Source organism: Heptranchias perlo, chromosome 4 (assembly GCF_035084215.1).
Source record: "Heptranchias perlo isolate sHepPer1 chromosome 4, sHepPer1.hap1, whole genome shotgun sequence".
Lineage (NCBI taxonomy): Eukaryota > Metazoa > Chordata > Chondrichthyes > Hexanchiformes > Hexanchidae > Heptranchias > Heptranchias perlo.
Window position 1 is genome coordinate 35,440,349 of NC_090328.1, and position 20,061 is coordinate 35,460,409.

General features: G+C 41.4%; 1 protein-coding gene across 1 annotated transcript in view; it reads left to right on the top strand.

Annotated features, from left to right (window-relative positions):
* The first annotated feature begins 6,324 nt into the window (after positions 1–6,324).
* The window catches only part of rasgrf2b (Ras protein-specific guanine nucleotide-releasing factor 2b), a 210,223-nt gene continuing 196,486 nt past the window's right edge, over positions 6,325–20,061 (top strand). Inside the window, exon 1 of the mRNA XM_067982782.1 lies at positions 6,325–6,940. Within this exon, the coding sequence (XP_067838883.1) occupies positions 6,665–6,940 (276 nt within the window). The 5' untranslated portion in view covers positions 6,325–6,664. The remainder of the gene's footprint in view (positions 6,941–20,061) is intronic.

Below are 20,061 nucleotides of genomic sequence, written 5' to 3' on the forward strand. Positions count from 1 at the left end.
TGCAGTAGACGTGGTCTATATGGACTTTAGCAAAGCCTTTGACAAGGTACCGCATGGTAGGTTGTTACATAAGGTTAAATCTCACGGGATCCAAGGTGAGGTAGCCAATTGGATACAAAATTGGCTTGACGACAGAAGACAGAGGGTGGTTGTATAGGGTTGTTTTTCAGACTGGAGGCCTGTGACCAGCGGTGTGCCTCAGGGATCGGTGCTGGGTCCGCTGTTATTTGTTATTTATATTAATGATTTGGTTGAGAATTTAGGAGGAATGGTTAGTAAGTTTGCAGATGACACCAAGATTGGTGGCATTGTGGACAGTGAAGGAGGTTATCTAGGATTGCAATGGGTTCTTGATAAATTGGGCCAGTGGGCCGATGAATGGCAGATGGAGTTTAATTTAGATAAATGTGAGGTGATGCATTTTGGTAGATCGAATCGGGCCAGGACCTACTCCGTTAATGGTAGGGCGTTGGGGAGAGTTATAGAACAAAGAGATCTAGGAGTACAGGTTCATAGCTCCTTGAAAGTGGAGTCACAGGTGGATAGGGTGGTGAAGAAGGCATTCAGCATGCTTGGTTTCATTGGTCAGAACATTGAATACAGGAGTTGGGATGTCTTGTTGAAGTTGTACAAGACATTAGTAAGGCCACACTTGGAATACTGTGTACAGTTCTGGTCACCCTATTATAGAAAGGATATTATTAAACTAGAAAGAGTGCAGAAAAGATTTACTAGGATGCTACCGGGACTTGATGGTTTGACTTATAGGGAGAGGTTGGATAGACTGAGACTTTTTTCCCTGGAGAGTAGGAGGTTTAGGGGTGATCTTATAGAAGTCTATAAAATAATGAGGGGCATAGATAAGGTAGATAGTCAAAATCTTTTCCCAAAGGTAGGGGAGTCTATAATGAGGGGGCATAGATTTAAGGTGAGAGGGGAGAGATACAAAAGGGTCCAGAGGAGCAATTTTTTCACTCAAAGGGTGGTGAGTGTCTGGAACGAGCTGCCAGAGGCAGTAGTAGAAGCGGGTACAATTTTGTCTTTTAAAAAGCATTTGGACAGTTACATGGGTAAGATGGGTATAGAGGGATATGGGCCAAGTGCAGGCAATTGGGACCAGCTTAGTGGTATAAACTGGGCGACATGGACATGTTGGGCCGAAGGGCCTGTTTCCATGTTGTAAACTTCTATGATTCTATGATTCTAAGCCTTGGCGAGTTTCTGCAGTGCATCCTGTGGATGATACACACTGCAGCCACAGTGCGCTGGTGGTGAAGGGAGTGAATGTTTAGGGTGGTGGATGGGCTGCCAATCAAGTGGGCTGCTTTGTCCTGGATGGTGTCGAGCTTCTTGAGTGTTGTTGGAGCTGCACTCATCCAGGCAAGTGGAGAGTATTCCATCACACTCCTGACTTGTGCCTTGTAGATGGTGGAAAGGCTTTGGGGAGTCAGGAGGTGAGTCACTCGCCGCAGAATACCCAGCCTCTGACCTGCTCTTGTAGCCACAGTATTGATGTGGCTGGTCCAGTTAAGTTTCTGGTCAATGGTGACCCCCAGGATATTGATGTGGGGGATTCGTTGATGGTAATGCCGTTGAATGTCAAGAGGGGCAGGAAAGACAGCTCAACATTTCTGGTTACAGGGTTTTCAGACGAGATAGAGAGGGGGACAAAAAAGGAGGGGTTTGGCAATATTGGTTAAAGAAACAATTATAGCTGTGAGGAGGGATGATATGTTAGAGGGATCATCAAATGAGACCATATTGGTTGAGCTAAAGAACAAAAAAGGGGCAATCGCACTGCTGGGAGTGTACTATAGACCCCCAAACAGTCAGAGGGAGATAGAAGAGCAAATATGTCGGTAAATTTTTGAGACGTGCAATAACAATAGGGCAGTAATAACAGGTGATTCCAACTACCCTAATATTAACTGGGATACAATCAGTGTAAAAGGTATAGAGGGCGCAGAATTCTTAAATGCATTCAGGAGAACTTTTTTAGACAGTACGTAGCAAGCCCAACAAGTGGGGGTGGGGGCAGTTCTGGACTTAGTTTTAGGGAATGAAGCTGGGCAGGTGGAAGGAGTATCAGTGGGAGAGTCGTGATCATAATTCAGTCAGATTTAGCATAGTTATGGAAAAGGACAAAGAAAGAACAGGAATAAAAGTTCTCAATTGTGGAAAGGCCAATTTTACTAAGCTGAGAAGTGATTTAGCAAAAGTGGACTGGAAACAGCTACTTGAAGATAAATCAGTGTCAGAGCAGTGGGAGGCATTCAAGGGGGAGATAGTGAGGGTTCAGAACAAATATATTCCCACAAAGAAAAAGGGTGGGACTGACAAATCAAGAGCCCCCTGGATGACAAGGAGCAAACAGGTAAGATACGGCAAAAAAGTGAAGCTTATGTCATACACCGAGAGCTCAATACTGCAGAAAGCCTAGAGGAGTAGCAGGGATGAAATTAAAAAGGAAATAAGGAAAGCAAAGAGAGGGCATGAAAAAATACTGTTATGTAAAATCAAGGAAAACCCAAAAATGTTTCATAAATACATAAAGAGCAAGAGGATAACTAAGGAAAGAGAAGGGCCTATTAGGAACCAAAAGGGTAACCTATGAGTGGAGGCGGAAGAGGTGGATACAGTTCTTAATGAATTCTTTTTGTCTGTCTTCACAAGAGAGGAGGACGATGCAGAGATTATAGTTAAGGAGGAGGAGTGTGAAATATTGGATGGGATAAACATAGTGAGAGAAGAAGTATTAAGGGGTTTAGCAACTTTGAAAGTCAATAAATCGCCAGGCCTGGATGAACTGCATCTCAGGCTGTTAAGAGAAGCAAGATAGGAAATAGCGGAGGCTCTGACCATCATTTTCTGATCCTCCCTGGCTACAGGCGTGGTGCCGGAGGATTGGAGGACTGCTAATGTTGTACTGTTGTTTAAAAAGGGAGAAAGAGATAGACCGAGTAATTATAGGCCAGTCAATCTAACCTCGGTGGTGGGCAAATTATTGGAATTGATTCTGAGGGACAGCATAAATCGTCATTTAGAAAGGCATGGGTTAATCAAGGACAGTCAACGTGGATTTGTTAAAGGAAGGTCGTGTCTGACTAACTTGATTGAATTTTTTGAGCAGGTAACAAGGAGGGTCGATGAGGGTAACGCATTTGATGTAATCTACATGGATTTTAGCAAGGCTTTTGACAAGGTCACACATGGCAGACTGGTTAAAAAGGATACGTCCATGGGATCCAAGGGAAAGTGGCAAGTTGGATCCAAAATTGGCTCAGTGGCAGGAAGCAAAGGGTAATGGTCGATGGGTGTTTTTGTGACTGGAAGGCTGTTTCCAGTGGGGTTCCGCAGGGCTCATTACCAGGTCCCTTGCTTTTTCTGGTATGTATTAATGATTTGGACTTGAATGTAGGTGGCTGATCAAGAAGTTTGCAGATGATACAAAAATTGGCCGCTTGGTTGATAGTGAGGAGGTAAGTTTTAGCATGCAGGAAGATATCAATCGACTGGTCAGGTGGGCAGAAAAGTGGCAAATGGAATTCAATCTGGAGAAATGTGAGATGTTGCATTTGGAGAGGGCAAACAAGGCAAGGGAATACACAATAAATGGGAGGATACTGAGAGGTTTAGAGGAACAGAGGGACCTTGGAGTGCATGTCCCTGAAGGTAGCAGGACAGGTAGATAAGGTGGTTAAGAAGGCATACAGGATACTATCCTTTATCAGCTGAGGCATAGAATATAAGAGCAGGGAGGTTATACTAGAACTGTATAAAACACTAGTTAGGCCACAGCTTGAGTACTGCATACAATTCTCGTTTCCACATTACAGGAAAGATATGATTGCACTAGATAGTGTACAGAGGAGATTTATGGGGATGTTGCCAGGGCTGGATAATTTTAGCTATGAGAAGTTTGGATCGGCTGGGGTTGTTTTCTTTTGAACAAAGGAGGCTGAGGGGAGATTTAATTGAGGTGTATAAAATTATGAGGGGCCTAGATAGAGTGGATAGGGAGGACCTCTTTCCCTTAGCAGAGGTGTCAGTGACCAGGGGGTGTAGATTTAAAGTAATTGGTAGAAGGATTAGAGGGGAGCTGAGGAGAAATTTTTTCACCCAGAGGGTGGTGGGGGTCTGGAACTCACGACCTGAAAGGATGGTAGAGGGAGAAACCCTCAACTCATTTAAAAAGTACATGGATGTGCACTTGAAGTGCCATATCCTGCAGGGCTACGGACCAAGTGCTGGAAAGTGGGATTAAGCTGGATAGCTCTTCTTTTCGACCGGTGCAGACATGAAGGGGCCAAATGGCCTCCTTCTGTGCCGTAACTTTCTATGAATCTACGATTCTAACAAGCTCAAGGGGCTAAGTGGCCTTCTCCTGTTCCTATCTTCCTATAAGCCTGTCCAAATATATGATGTACAAACAACTAATAAGGTTGTTAAAACTTTGCTTTGCTGGTAGTGCTCTCACCTCTGACCCTGAAGGTTGTAAATTTATGCTCCATTCCAGGAGAACATCATTTAAACTGACACTTCAGTGTAGTACAGAGGGAGTGCTGCAGTGTCGGAGGTGCTGTCCTTCAGGGGACAGATTAATCCTAGATCCTGTGTGACTGCTCTGCTGGTTTAGGTGAATGGCAAATATCTCATAGCACTATTTGAAGAGCAGGGACTTCTCCTCATGTCCTGGCCAACACTTATCTTTCAACCAACATCACCAGAAACAGACTACTTGATCATTTATCTGATTACTATCCGTGAGAACTTGCGTGCAAAACGGCTTTTGGGTTTGCCTACATAACAGTCGTTGAATGTGAACTGCTTTGGAACATTTCTGGGATATGTGATACGGCGCCACATAAGTCTTTGTAATGAATGTTGTGATTGCTCCTGGATGTATAACACCATCTTTGAATTGTCAGCATATGATTATACGATTTTTTGTTTACTTGCAGTAATATTTCAGGAGCCCTGTTATAACCGGACAGTTAGAACCCATAACATTAGTCTGTGGCTGCTAACAGCCAGGCTGGAGGGAGTGTTCATCACAAGGTTCAATGAGAATAAAGCAAAATGCTGTGGATGCTGGAAATCTAAAATAAAAACAGAAAATGCTGGAGAAGCTCAGTAAGTCAGGCAGCACCTGTGGAGTAAGAAACCTTTCGTCAGAACTGAAAGATGTTAAGAGGGATATTTTCCAGTTCTGACGAAAGGTCTTCGACCTGAAACGATAATTCTGTTTCTTTCTCCACAGATGCTGCTTGACTTGCTGAGCTTCTCCAGCATTTTCTGTTTTTATTTCAATGAGAATAAGTGCGCCTCCTGATGGCTAAGCGTCCCGACTGTTTCCAGTCCTATTTGTCAGCCGAACAGAGTGGGTGGAAGTCAGCTGCTATGAACGTGATATAGTTCGAAAGGAACAACCCGTGTGCATATATTGAATGTTTTTTTAAAAAAGGGGTTAAATACATTTAATTACTGATTTAGAATTTTTATCACAGTATGTTCAGAAACCGATTATCCAAAAAAAAAACATTCAAAATATGCACACGAGTTGTTCTCTCTCTCAAAAATGTAGTTTAGCATTTTACAGATTTTAACCAAAAAAAATCTATCGGAAAACGAAAGGGCAATAAAGAAGCAATGTTATCCCACTCCACTTTATACTAGTTTCCTGATTCCTAAATTAGTTGAATCATTTGAGTTCTCAGGTAAAAACGAACTTGCTTTTTAAAAAGTAAAAAGAGCGAGATATCAGGGAGGCTAGAATAATTGGTACAATTTTGAAGTCCTTAAATGGTTTCAAACACGTTTAAAAATAGTTTATTATAATAAATCGATCAAAGGCTGACATTTTATTTTATACATTTACACACATATACACATGGAATGACTGAGGGCTCAAACTTCCGAATGAAGAATTCCGAACAAAAAAAAAATCAAGTACTTAAGCGGGGGGGGGGGGGGGGGGGGGTCAATGGAAAAATCAGCCACATAACTGGGAGCCTCCACCATGCAGCTCGCACAGAAATGCTTCGCATTAGTGAGAAGCGCCAGCAAAGTCCCATTCCCATCAGACTGTAACGCTATGTGTTTGTGTCCCTGTGACCGCACTCTGTGACACTGGGACAGAGGTCCTGGGATCGACTGTTAACTGTGACAATAACATGAGCCCGACACGGGATCATGTCTCTTTAATCGGCGTCCAAGCCGATTACAGCTGATCTCCCACGTGATTCTCTCTCCCCTTCTGTTTGCAAGCCCCATGGTTTTCAGAGTGCCTGGGCTCTGCACTTCTCTCTCCCTCTCTCTGTTGATGTCATGTTTCTGCAGTCAGGCAGGAGTTTGCTGCTGGATCCCGATGTCTGACCCTTCGCTCTCATCCCGAGGAGTTGGCTCCGGAGCTCTTTTTTTTTTAACGAATCACTTTCTGGAGATGCCAGAGATTTCAGCAGAGCAGCGCTCGCTCGCACCTTAAGTTTTTGTGCTGTTGTATTCCAGACTTGGGCTAATGGGGTTCTAACACCGGTCGTGGTGGCTCTTATGATGGACCAGAAATAGTTTTTTTTCTTTTTTAAAAAAAAAATCAAAAATCTCCCCTCTTCCCCCTCCCCCCCCCCCCAAAAAAAAATTTCTTAAGTGATCTGGCAGACGGAAAATGCAGAAAAGCGTCAGGTACAATGAGGGACACGCCGTGTATTTAGCTCTGATCGCGCGTAAAGAGGGGACGAAACGCGGCTACCTGAGTAAGAAGACGGCGGAGAACAGCAAGTGGCACGACAAGTGGTTCGCCCTTTTCCAGAATGTCCTCTTCTACTTTGAGAACGAGCAGAGTAGCAGACCCTCGGGGATTTATCTGATCGAAGGCTGCACTTGTGAGAGGGTCCCATCCCACAAGCCCCCGACCATGGGCAAGGAGACCCTGGACAAACAGGTATGAGACTGTGCGGTGCAATTCCACATGGAAATTCAACTGCATCAGATCTGTCAATCTACCTTATCTGTCTGTCTTTCAAATCTCTCCATCTACATATCTGTCACGCTGTCTAGCCAAGAAGTCTGCCTGCCTATCATTCTCCTGACTAGTTTTTACAGTTGTCACTATTGAAAAGGAAATTGCTAAATTATTGTCATTTGCCATGATTACAAGTACCAATAAACAAGTCATCTCTAACGAAAGCTCGTGTGATTGTATCAATGCGATCCACACACTCCCTTTTTAAAAAAAAGACTCACGTGGACCTTGCTGTAACTGTGCTGCCTTCATTTGTCCCCTTCACATAAGAAATAGGAACAGGAATAGGCCATATGGCCCCTCCAGCCCGCTCCACCATTCAATTAGATCTTCTACCTCAACTCCACTTTCCTGCACTATCCCCATATCCCTTGATTCCCTTAGTGTCCAAAAATCTATCAATCTCAGTCTTGAATATACTCAAAGACAGAGCATCCACAGCTCTCTGGGGTAGAGAATTTCAAAGATTCACAACCCTCTGAGTGAAGAAATTTTTCCTTATCTTGGTCCTAAATGGCCGACCCCTTATCCTGAGACTATGCCCCCTAGTTCTAGACTCTCCAACCAAGGGAATCAGCATCTACCCTGTCAAGCCCTTTAAGAATTCTATACATTTCAATTCTTCTAAACTCCAGAGAATATGGGCCCATTCTACTCAATCTGTCCTCAAAGGACAACGCTCTCATCCCAGGAATCAATCTAGTGAACCTTCGTTGCACCCCCGCTAAGGCAAGTATATCCTTCCTTAGGTAAGGAGACCACAACTGTACACAGTACTGCAGGAGTGGTCTCACCAGAGCCCTATATAATTGCAGCAAGAGCTCCTTACTCTTATACTCCAATCCGCTTGTAATAAAGGCTAACATACCATTTGCTTCCTAATTGCTTGCTTGCTCTACCTGCATGTTAACTTTCTGTGATTTGTGTACAAGGACACCCAAATCCCTCTGAATACCAATATTTCTTAGTCTCTCACCTTTTAAAAAATATTCTGCTTTTCTGTTCTTCCTACCAAAGTGGATAATTTCACATTTCCCCACATTATATTCCATCAACCACCATCTCATCCAATCACTTAACCTGTCTATATCTCTTTGCAGGCTCTTTGTTACCTCCTCATACCTTGCTTTGTATCGTCAGCAAACTTGGAAATGTTACACTTGGTCTCTTCATCTAAGTTATTGGTATATATTGTAAACAGTTGAGGCCCAAGCACTGATCCTTGCGGGCACCCCACTAGTTACAGCCTACCAACCTGGACATGACCATTTATTCCTACACTCTGTTTTCTGTCCATTAACCAATCCTCAATCCATGCTGATTTTTCCCCCAATCCCATGAGCCATAATCTTGTGTAACAACCTCTTGTGTGGCACCTTATTGAATGCCTTTTGAAAATCCAAATATATTACATCCACTGGTTCCCTCTTATCTACCCTGCTAGTTACACCCTCAAAAAAACTCTAATGGATTTGTCAAACATTATTTCCCTTTCGTAAAGCTGTATTGACTGTCTAATCGTATTATGATTTTCGAAGTGTCCTGTTACTACATTCTTAATAATAGATTCTAGCATTTTCCCAACTACTGATGTCAGGCTAACTGGCCTATAGTTCCCTGTTTTTTCTCTCTCCCTTCTTTCTTGAATAGCGGGGTTACATTTGCGACCTTCCAATCCATGGGGACCGTTCTAGAATCTAGGGAATCCTGGAAGATCAAAACCAATGCATCCACTATCTCTGCAGCCACCTCTTTTAAAACCCTAGGATGTAGGCCATCAGGTCCAGGGGATTTGTCGGCTTTTAGTCCCATTAATTTCTCCAGTACTTTTTCTTTACTAATCTTAATTACTTTACTTTAAGTTCCTCCCTCTTATTAGATCCTTGGTTCCCCACTATTTCCAGTATGTTTTTTGTGTCTTCTACTGTGAAGACAGATACAAAATATTTCTTTAACGTCTCTGCCATTTCCTTATTCCCCATTATAATTTCTCTTAACTCTGCCTCTAAGGGACCCACGTTTATTTTCACTAATCTCTTCCTTTTTACATACTTGTAGAAGCTCTTACAATCTGTTTTTATATTTCTTGCCGGTTAACACTCATATTCAATTTTCTTCCTCTTTATCAATTTCATGGTCGTCCTTCTTGGTAGAAGTCAGCTAACGACCTGTATAGAGCCTCTGCGTCCAATTACAGTTCCTTTTGAAGGAACGTCTCTGAACGGTTGTGGTCTAAAACAATTTTAAATAATTACTAATAATCAAGAAAAAGCATTTTCGCCTCACCAGTATACATTGGCATCATTTGAAAAAAAAAGTCCACCATGACTGAGATGCCAGAAAGTAGAATAAACCATATCCACCAGACGTTTTGTTAATATTTAGGGAATTTAATAAACAGCACATGGTATAATGTCAATATAAAGTTATATCTCTATCAACCCTGTGCTAGCTGACCTACATTGGCTCCCTGTCTCTGAATGCCTTGGTTTTAAAATTCTTATCCTTGTTTTCAAATCCCTCCATGGCCTCCCCCCTCCCTATCTCTGTAACCTCCTCCAGCCCTACAACCTCTGCGCTCCTTCAATTCTGGTTTCTTGTACATCCACAATTTTAATCCTTCACCACTGGCAGCAGTGCTTTCAGCTGCCTAGGCCCTAAGTTCTGGAATTCCCTCTCTAAACCTCTCCAACTCTTTACCTCTCTCTCCTCCTGTAAGACACTCCTTATAACCTACCTCTTTGACCAAGCTTTTGGTCACCTGTCCTAATATCTCCTTATGTGGCTCAGTGTCAAATTTTGTTTGATAAGGCTCCTGTGAAGCACCTTGGGACATTTTACTACCTTTAAAGGCGCCATATAAATGCAAGTTGTTGTTATTCAGTATAGTTAGCAACCATTCAGTTTTAAATACTGCCTCTTGGCATGGTGAAATTCCTGCTGTATTAATACTGATAAATGCAAAAACCATGCTTATATTATTCTGTTACCAAGGAACCTGAATGTGATTAGCTTGCATAGTTCAGTAAGGTCCATAAATTGTGAACGCATCCATGGTGGGACCGTTACTTGGTGTTGTACGTGGTCGAGCTTGCCCCGTGTTTTTAATATTCCGTTGAAGTATTGCTACTCTTTTTAATTTATTTATTTCCCATTTTGCCACTTGGAGTGAAACTTATTCCCAGAACAGATTTGAAAGAAGATTTACTCAGTTTCCTCTTATTCAAACAACTAATATAAAATGTTAATTCAGTGTGAAATCCGATTCTCTCGGGAAACATTTTATTCAGCAATTTATTTTAGCGTTGGAAACAGGCCGATAATTTGCATTGCTCACTACAAAAATACAATGATAAGCATTTTATGGAATTTGGAAAACTGAGGTGTCCTGCCATCATTAGAAAATCTTTAATCACTTTTTGGAAACAATTCAACCATCAAATTTCGAGGTTGTTCCTTTTTTTTGATGGCATATGTCTATCAGTGGCTTACATGTGAGGCACTGAGCATTATCATCAGGTTGTAATCTTAAACTTCGCGGCCCGAAGGCTACACTCAGTGACAGTGCCAGTTGCTCAGAACAACTGCGCTTCTGCGCTTGTCATTGTATTAAATACACACACAAACAAACAATAAAACGTCGTGAAGTTATGTCATTTGCCCTACAGTCAAACACATGTATAAATAGAAACGTGTGTACCACCTGACCTATCTTTAGTGCCAGGGAAGAGAAAAACACTCCTGTAAAAATATTCAGCCTCTGTGGTTTTCCACTAATTAATGTACTTACACCTGTGTTACTGTGCCTACGGGCGCAGTAAAGGTAGACCATAATATTGCATAATTATGTGTTAATCTCGATTGGGTCATACTTTCCAAGTCACCGATTATTACCTTAAGGAATTATAGATAAAATACATAGATGCCGCAGCAATTTGAGTAGCCCTGATGTAATTGGACTCCAAACAAATATTAGAATGTAACACATATTAACGTTATTCCACAAGGTACTGGTACTGTGTGCATACATTATTATTTGCTAAAATAATATTGTTAGCATAGTGAATTCCAATTTTCATTATCACTACATACAGAATATAACAGCAAAAAAATTGGAAAGCTGCCAGTCAGGTAGCACGATATAATTGAATTCATTCAACTAAGAGGCACTTCATAATGATAGGGATGTGATATATCAATCTCTCCATAGCAATCTGCAAGGGTAAAAAAAAACCCTTTACACGGTGTAAAATGGTAATGGAGGGTTGGGGGGGGGGGCGGGGACGGACGGCTAGGTGCCAAGGACTGATTTGACAGCGTATTACCATCCCCAAATAATATTGAGAGCATACTTTGGATATATTACCATCTGGAACTTTTTTCTCACACCTGGGAATAACTCAGGTGGTTGTTTGTGACATCATTGCCATTCAATTAGCAGCAAATTTCCTATTTTAATCTCTATGTAATGAAAAAGTTTTGGGTCTGGTTTGCTTCGACAGCACAAAAAGTGTCTGTGGGATAGAAAATGTCTTGAAGATGTGAGAAATTTCAATGGACATGAAGCAGCTCATTAACACAAATATCCCGTTCATTGAAAAAGAGCAACAAATCAAAATCTATTATTTATTAAATAAAGTTTATTGTTTAGTTGGTTTTCTAGGCAATGGGACATTTGAATCAATCAAAACCACTATGTAAAAATAATTTGTTATGGAGTATAAAATAATGTTAGTGATAATAGTGGACAAACATCAAATGCACTCATATGATATTGCTCTGCCTGCTATTTTCACTGTTATTAACCAATTTAATGCCTGCGTTAAAATAGTAGACAGAAGATGTCATATGTATGCATTAAGCATTTGTTTGCTATTATCAGCAACAATAATTTATACACTAAACTCTCTTTTATAATCATTTTCTGTTCAATAAACCACAACCAGTGATCTTTATAAAAGCAATCAAATGTCTAAGAAAAAAATGAAGCTCCTTTGGGCGACCGTGTTGGTGGCACCCAATCGATGATACTTCCAAAAAAAAATCATAATGTAAGTAATGTATGAAATAAATTCAGAAAACTCAGTCTTGTACTTACCAATACTATCATATGAATGCTTTCAACAAGCTTCCCATGCATTGGTCTCCCCTACTCCTGGTCCTTTGTGTTGGCTTTTTCTTTGTTGTTGGAGCTGGGATGTATTCCCTGGAGTTCTCTTATGATGTTTTGGAAAATCAAGTTATTCCTTCATGATATTTTTTTCCATTGTGCGCGTACAAAAGTTTTCTTCCTCCTAGTGCTACCCTTTTTGGTTACTGTGCATGTGAGCAAAATACATTGGTATGGTAATGTAATGGTTATGGTACTGGAGTAGTATCCACGATGATATGTTATGAAATTCAATCCAATAAATCTGGTAATTTATGGCTAGCACCAGAAAAATGACTGTGAAAGCTGTTAGATTGTTGTAAAACCTCAACTGGATCACTATTGACCTTCAAGAAAGGGAACCTACCACCCCCTACAAATGAGTCTGGTCCACATTACATGGTTGACTCTTAATGTCCTCTGAGTTGTACAAACAATCAATATGGCCAACCACTTTCTCAGAGTAATCAGGGATGGCTTTACATTCAACATTGCCAGTCACCCACATCCCAAAAACAAATAGGACCTCAGTATGCATCAATAACATTTTGTCAACTGAAATGGTAGAATGCCTCAGTTTGGTTGTTTTCCAAAAGCAAGATGACAAATTTTAAAAGCTTTATACAGGTAACGTTAATAGTAAATGTTATTTTTTAAACAGGTGCTGTGTGCGTTTGTGAGGGAGAAAGAAAACAGACACACTGCAAATATGAGGGACAGTAGTGACGACACAGCTTTTATTCATATTTAAATTGTAATCTATTTGTAGAAATTCTGTCTGTGTACAAAACAATATTTCAGTTTGTGTGCTTTTGAAAATGATTTGAATGCAAACTGGATGATGAATTTGAGTAGGTTTTCAGTTAAACTTTTAAAAGCTATTAACTTCATTTTACTTAGTGTATCGAGCTGAGAGAGACAGACAGACAGAGACACAGTCCTACTTATGTTTAGAACTCAAAAAGAAATCACTATTTAGTTAAGATTGGTTTTACAGTTGCTGTAAGTGAATGGACAGGTAGCAGAATGGATAGCAAGTTGGCTACAAAACAGAGAGTAGGGGTTAAGAGTAGCTACTCAGACTGGCAAAAGGTGGGAAATGCTGTACTACAGGGATTGGTGCTGGGACCAGTGTTGTTCACAATTTACATAAACGATTTGGATTCAGGAATCGGAAGTACAATTTCAAAATTTGTGGACGACACCAAATTGGTGGGTGTAGTTAATACAAAGGAAGAATGCGTCAAAATGCATGAGGACATTAATAAACCTGCAGAATGGGCATCTTATTGGCAAATGAATTTCAATATAGATAAATGTCAGGTGGTGCATTTTGGTAGTAAGAATAAGACAGGGACATACTGCTTGGATAATAAGAGTCTAAGTGGGATAGAGGAACAAAGGCATCTAGGGGTACAGATAGACAAATCACTAAAAGTAGCGATGCAGGTTAATAAGGCCATAAAAAAGGCAAATCAAGCACTGGGGTTCATTTCTAGAGAGATAGAATTAAAAAGCAAAGGAGTTATGTTAAACTTGTATGGAACCTTTGTTAGACCACACTTGGAGTATTGTGCACAGTTCTGGTCTCCATATTTTAGAAAGGATATATAAGCATTGGAGAGGGTGCAAAAAAGGTTCACAAGGATGATACCAGAACTGAGAGGATATCCTTATCAGGAAAGACTAAACAGGCTGGGGCTCTTTTCTCTAGAAAAGAGAAGGATGAGGGGTGACCTGATAGAGGTCTTTAAGATTATGAAAGGATTTGATAGGGTAGACGTAGAGAAAATGTTTCCACTTGTGGGGGAGTCCAAAATTAGAGGTCGTAAATATAAAGTAGTGGCGGAGTTGTTGAGGCAAATAGCATAGATGCATTTAAGGGGATGCTAGATAAGCATACGATGGAGAAAGGAATAGAAGGGTATCCTGATAGGGTTAGATGAAGTAGAGAGTGTGGAGCATAAAAGCCGGCAATAACAGTTGGGCCGAATGGCCTGTTTCTGTGCTGTAGTTTTGATGTAACTCGATGTCTATTCTCCCCACCATTTAATTACAAGTTGACGTTTCAGGAGTGGACCCTTCATCAGAACTACACGTCGAAGAGGAACAAGACTTCTTCAAGGGCCTACATTTGAAACACCAACTTGTCTGTTCTCTCCATGAACACTGACTGGCCTTTTTTTTATTCGTTCACGGGATGTGGGCGAGGCCAGCATTTATTGCCCATCCCTAATTGCCCTTGAGAAGGTGGTGGTGAGCCACCTTCTTGAACCGCTGCAGTCCGTGTGGTGAAGGTTCTCCCACAGTGCTACCAGCGACGATGAAGGAATGGCGATATATTTCCAAGTCAGGATGGTGTGTGACTTGGAGGGGAACGTGCATGTGGTGTTGTTCCCATGTGCCTGCTGCCCTTGTTCTTCTAGGTGGTAGAGGTCGCAGGTTTGGGAGATGCTGTCGAAAAAGCCTTGGTGAGTTGCTGCAGTGCATCCTGTGGATGGTACACACTGCAGCCACAGTGCGCCGTTGATGAAGAGAGTGAATGTTTAGGGTGGTGGATGGGGTGCCAATCAAGCGGGCTGCTTTGTCCTGGATGATGTCGAGCTTCTTGCGTGTTGTTGGAGCCTGCTGAGTATTTCCAGCATTTTCTGTTTTTGTTTCAGATTTGAAACATAAGCAGTTTTTTGTCTTTTGTTTATACTAATTAGTTGCTGTTGAAAAAGCCCAGAAGCTGTGTAAGGTTTTCTCAAGTTTATATCCAAAATAAGAACACATTGTGATTCTTATCGTGGGTGAATAAAGTTTTCTGAAGTAATTTTTGGAAGTGTTTATGATTGACAGGAAGGTTGGCCATTTATAGAGGATGATGGTAGCAAGCCCCACATTCTCCTGCCCACTTTCCAAGAGATGCAACAATTGCTGACTGAATTTTTCTGGTAGATGAAAATCTACCCCGCTGGCTTTTGGATGAGATATTAAATTGCGGCCTTCTCAGGTGAATGTAAAACATCCCTGGCACTATTTGAAGAAGAGCAGCGAGTTCTGCTCGTATCCTGGCCAATATTCCTCCCTCAACAAAAACTACTAAAAAGATTATCTGGTCATTCTATGGCTACATTATGGAGCATACAGCAAATTACATTGATCTGGGATACATTGGTGGGATAGTACTACAGAATACACCCTGACCTGCTGAGGCACTGAAAGCACTGCTTGAGAATGCTAATGGCATTTTCTACTATTGCCCAAGTGGAGGCATAGGCCTCTCGATATAGCTGCAGTTAGCTGGTGTGCTGGGATGCTGCAGAGGGGTCATCAGCCAAGGCAACAGCTTGAGCTGGTCCAGTTCAGCTTCTGGTCAATGGTGATCTCCGGGATCTTGATGGTGGAGACTTGGCACTGGTATCATTGAAAGTCAAGGGGCGGTTTCTGGGCTTTCTCTTGTTCAAGATAGTCATAAGTGGCAGGTGCTGACCATTTCGAACAAGCTGAACTGGACCAGCCATATCAACACGGTGGCTTTTTAAAAATGAATTCTTGGGCTGTGGGCATCATTGGAATGGTGGGATTTACTGCCCATCCATAGTTGCCCTGAAAAGGTGGTGGTGGGCCTTCTGTTTAAACTACCAGCAGTTTTATACAACTGAATGGCTTGCTAAGCCACTTCATAGGGCAGTTAAGAGCCAATAACGTTGGTGCAGGGCTGGAATCACATGTATGCCAGATTGTGTAAGGATGGCAGGTTTCCTTCCCTAAATGATATTAATGAACCAGTTGGGTTTTTACTACTTTTGGACAGTTTCAAGATCAAGATCACTTTTACTTATACCAGCAATTTTAAAAACAAAACAATTCAAATTCTCAAACTACGATGGTGGGATTTAAACTCATGTTCACTGGATTATTAGTCCAGGATTCTGTATTATTAGTCCTGTAACATAACCATTGGACTACTGTACCCCTTTAGCTTAAGGGATAAAGAGCTGGGCTGAGGCTGGGTGCGCTTTAAAGTTATGAAGGAATGGGACAGATAAAAACAGACTGTTTCTAACGGTTGAAGGGTCTAGGACAAGGGACATTGATATATGATTAAATGTAAGATATTTGGGACAGACAGCAGAAGACACTTTTTTTACACAGAGAGTTGTGAGGCTGTGGAATGCATTACCAGAGTTAGTGATTGAAGCAGAGACCATGTCAACATTTAATAGGATAGACAGGTGGTTGAAGGAACGGTTAGGACACTGTCAAAAACCCATCAAAAGTCGATGGCTACTGTTCTAACTTCATATTGGGTATCAAGAGAATTACTCAATTTTCAATGTGATTGATAATATTATAAGTTGTCCAACTTGCTCCACAGCAAAATTAACAATTTACTGTGTTTGAAATGTTCAACAGCTTCTCTTTTACCATGGTCGCTATGAACTTTGACACAACTGGTAGAAGGTGATACTGGTATATGGTTAATGGGGTTTGTGTTTTATCCTTTCTTGCAGACAGATACAACGTCTGCTGCATTCTGTTCAGATGGCATCAGTTGACGGGGACAGATTAACAGTTTACCCTGCTTGTATAAGTGCTTGGTCAGATCTGCAGTGATTTCAGTCTCTTGACTCCTAACAACTCTTACTGCAACATTGCTATTCTGGGCAGTAGGATTACTGGACACTTTTGGAATAGGGATTTTCCAGTACTTAATTCCAATAAGCAAATATTGGAGTAGGGATTTTCCAGTATTTAGTCACACCTGATTTCACTAAGGAACTTAAGCAAAAAACTGCAGATGCTGGAAATCTGAAATAAAAAGCGAAAATGCTGGAAACACTCAGAAGGTCAGGCAGCATCTGTGGAGAGAGAAACAGAGTTAACGTTTCAGGTCGATGATCAATTCTGATGAAAGGTCATCGACCTGAAATGTTAACTCTGTTTCTCTTTCTACAGATCCTGTATGACCTGCCAAGTGTTTCCAGCATTTTCTGTTTTTATTTCACTCAGGAACTTGTTTGGTTAGGCTATCAGAACTTTGGTTATAATTAAGCAGAACATTTTGTAATTAAGTAAAACTGCTAACCAGTTTTTACTACTAACCTGTAGTAAACAGCATTCACAGACACAATCTAAATGCTATAGACCTTCTTAAATAGTTAACAGCAAAATAATCTACATTATTAATCCTAGTCTAACAATATTAGGCATGAGATGGAGAGATTTTCCTCAAGGACACAATTGCTGCCAGAAGTGGGTCGAGGCAGGATTTCCAACGGCCAGTCCAATCTGGCTATGATTCTGCTCCCAGTTTCCTGGGCTGGGTCAATTAAATATCTCAGTGCTGCAGCAGCGGAAATGGGTGGGGCCAATTTTAAAGGAGGTAAAAGTCCCCTAATTTTGTCTGTTCAAATTTTAAAATTGGCTCTGAATTGTTAGGAGAAGAAGTGGTCAGATCGCCTATCGTGATGCCATAAAAATCATTCAGTGTGCCTCCCACCACCACAGTCCGCTTACCTGCTCCTTTCTAACCATAGTCTCCATCTGCAATGCAGGGTTGGGAATGGAAGGAAATCCACTGGAATCCCAAGCCTTGCCCCTTCATCGCAGCTGGACGGGCGGTCTCATCACTAGCAATGAGGGCATAGCGAAACTCAGCAGCCAATTTTGGGGGTGGGGATTCGTTGGGAGGCCACCGCATCCCGTTTTCCTCAATTCCCCACCCTACGTGAGAATTCAGAGGAAAATTCTCTCCGATGTGTCCTGCAAGTAGATATTATCCTTAACATTTTTTTAAAAATCACTCATCAGTACATTAAATACTGCCACTACATAAATCTATCCATCTATAATGTATTACTTTTCTTATGACTGCACACACTTCCTGTGTCACAATTTTGTCACATAATATGAAACTATGAACACTTGGTGATGCCTGGAGTCACGCTTAAAAGTAACACCTATTTACATTATTTTCCATGAGTCACGCTGTCATATCTCCTTTGCTTCACTTGCCTTTCAGTCCATTCCTCCCAGATGACACTGCTACCCTCTTTGACTCTATTATCATTCACCAGGAGCCTTGAGCATCCCATGAACTCTTTCCTCACTCCAACAATGTTGCAAGTATTTTGTTTTACAACAAAGGCTTGTGAATAAGTTTTTTTTTGTGTTGTTGAATATTAATATTTTGCCTCATAATATTTCTGCAATATTTTCTCACTGGTATCATCCACCACCATCGTGCTTGACCCCAATTCAAAAATTGTTTGTATCCCCTGTTGGTCTTTCCTGCAGATGCCTGCTCACCTTGATCCACTGTAAGCCCACAATTAATATTTTAATGCTGGTGCCAACAAATGAAGAAATAAATAAATACAGTGCAACTTTAGCTGCTTGCTGCTGACACCGGTTTGAAAATCCTTTTTCCCCTTTTGGCCTTTCCTGCTGTTTGTCTCATTTTCCTTCCTCTCTCCGCCCATAAATTTAATTTTAATACTGTTGCCATCTTTTGAATGTTGAAAATGAATCTCCCAATGCTGTTGCTGATGAGTACCTATACATGAGTATGTAGCCTAGTGGTTATGGTACTGGACTGGAAACCCAGACATTGTAAGTTCACAATCCCACCATGGCAAAATGTGATTTGAATTCAATAAACTTGTTTTGTGGGCTGTTTTTAAAAACCCAATTGGTTCACTAATATCTGTCAGGGAAGGGAATCTACCACTCCTACCTGGTCTGCACTATTCCTCAATTCATTTCATTTCTCATTTCTAAATGGAATCACTTTGACTCTGTACTTCATATTCAAACTATTCATATAGAATCATAGAATCATAGAAGTTACAACATGGAAACAGGCCCTTCGGCCCAACATGTCCATGTCGCCCAGTTTATACCACTAAGCTAGTCCCAATTGCCTGCACTTGGCCCATATCCCTCTATACCCATCTTACCCATGTAACTGTCCAAATGCTTTTTAAAAGACAAAATTGTACCCGCCTCTACTACTGCCTCTGGCAGCTCGTTCCAGACACTCACCACCCTTTGAGTGAAAAAATTGCCCCTCTGGACCCTTTTGTATCTCTCCCCTCTCACCTTAAATCTGTGCCCCCTCGTTATAGACTCCCCTACCTTTGGGAAAAGATTTTGACTATCGACCTTATCTATGCCCCTCATTATTTTATAGACTTCTATAAGATCACCCCTTAACCTCCTACTCTCCAGGGAAAAAAGTCTCAGTCTATCCAACCTCTCCCTGTAAGTCAAACCATCAAGTCCCGGTAGCATCCTAGTAAATCTTTTCTGCACTCTTTCTAGTTTAATAATATCCTTTCTATAATAGGGTGACCAGAACTGTACACAGTACTCCAAGTGTGGCCTCACCAATGCCCTGTACAACTTCAACAAGACATCCCAACTCCTGCATTCAATGTTCTGACCAATGAAACCAAGCATGCTGAATGCCTTCTTCACCACCCTATCCACCTGTGACTCCACTTTCAAGGAGCTATGAATCTGTACTCCCAGATCTCTTTGTTCTATAACTCTCCCCAACGCCCTACCATTAACGGAGTAGGTCCTGGCCCGATTCGATCTACCAAAATGCATCACCTCACATTTATCTAAATTAAACTCCATCTGCCATTCATCGGCCCACTGGCCCAATTTATCAAGATCCCGTTGCAATCCTAGATAACCTTCTTCACTGTCCACAATGCCACCAATCTTGGTGTCATCTGCAAACTTACTAACCATGCCTCCTAAATTCTCATCCAAATCATTAATATAAATAACAAATAACAGCGGACCCAGCACCGATCCCTGAGGCACACCGCTGGACACAGGCATCCAGTTTGAAAAACAACCCTCGACAACCACCCTCTGTCTTCTGTCGTCA